This window comes from Buceros rhinoceros, unplaced genomic scaffold (assembly GCF_000710305.1).
Source record: "Buceros rhinoceros silvestris isolate BGI_N320 unplaced genomic scaffold, ASM71030v1 scaffold25602, whole genome shotgun sequence".
Taxonomy (NCBI): domain Eukaryota; kingdom Metazoa; phylum Chordata; class Aves; order Bucerotiformes; family Bucerotidae; genus Buceros; species Buceros rhinoceros.
The window spans coordinates 1-1,118 of NW_010401019.1; the positions used below are offsets into that span (position 1 = coordinate 1).

The 1,118-nt window shown below is 36.8% G+C and overlaps 1 protein-coding gene across 1 annotated transcript in view; it reads left to right on the forward strand.

Moving 5' to 3' along the window:
• Window positions 1-52: 52 nt before the first annotated feature.
• The window catches only part of LOC104489916 (structural maintenance of chromosomes protein 1B-like), a gene marked incomplete at its 5' end in the record, with an annotated part of 3,963 nt that continues 2,897 nt past the window's right edge, over window positions 53-1,118 (forward strand). The window contains 2 exons of the mRNA XM_010132136.1: window positions 53-204; window positions 452-521. Of these exons, the coding sequence (XP_010130438.1) occupies window positions 53-204; window positions 452-521 (222 nt within the window). The remainder of the gene's footprint in view (window positions 205-451; window positions 522-1,118) is intronic.

Sequence of the window (1,118 nt, forward strand, 5' to 3'; positions counted from 1 at the left end):
ATTTTATAAATGTTTATAAATATTTATAATTAATAAATGTATGCATTTCCAGGCATTCCTTAGTCCTGAAAATCCTGAGGAGCCTTATCTGGGAGGCATTGACTTCAACTGTGTGGCTCCAGGAAAACGCTTTATGCCAATGGACAATTTGTCAGGAGGTGAAAAATCTCTGGCAGCTCTGGCTCTTGTGTTTGCTATACACAGGTAAAAGAAGTGCTGAGGTGGTATCCAATACGTGGCTGAGTACGTGGCAGGAAGATAGACAGTGTTACATTTATAAACATTCTTTTTATTCTGCTAATAGAGTATTCAAACATTACTGGAGTCCTTATTCTTTGTCATTCCTTCTTATCAAAGTTTTATGATAGAGACTAAGTGAATCTCTGAACTAATTAGAATGTTTATTAATATTCTTACATCTAAATATAAAATACTATCTTGTCTTCTACAGTTTTCGTCCAGCACCTTTTTTTATTTTAGATGAGATTGATGCTGCCCTGGATAACACAAACATTGATAAAGTAAGTTGATCCCTTTCACTTTATCCTTTTGTTGACAGGACAACAGTCCTTCGTTTTTGGTAGAAGGATGGCTACTGGCCATCACATGCTTTGGGATAAAGAGATTGATTACATGGGCTTAACGTGCTTTAATATATATGTGGTTTAGTATGAAATAATGGTTGTATGAGATGTTACACCAGGGCTAGGTTTAAATTTATAAATCTAAGTGTGTTTTATCAGTGCCTAAACGGTGAAGTTGAGAAAAATAGTTCAGGACTGTGAAAGGACGCTGCACGACCATGTGTGGTGCAGTCTAATGTGAAGGTCACTTGTGAACTGCTGATTTGGTAGGTTTGGTTGGAATCTTTAGGGCCTTTGAGTTCCCTTGTCTCCAAGCAGCAGAAAGGAGTGTATCTACATGTTGAAAATAAGTCATTTTATCACTGGAGTATTTATCTATGTTAAGGGTCGAGGGGCCGAGGTACCGGGACAATAATTGACCTACTAAATATTCTTACATTAACACCACTTAAAGGCTATCACTACCATAATTTTAGTCATGTGAATTCTTGCTTAATTAAAATAGCTTCCTGTCCTCCTCCTCAATTCCTCTTT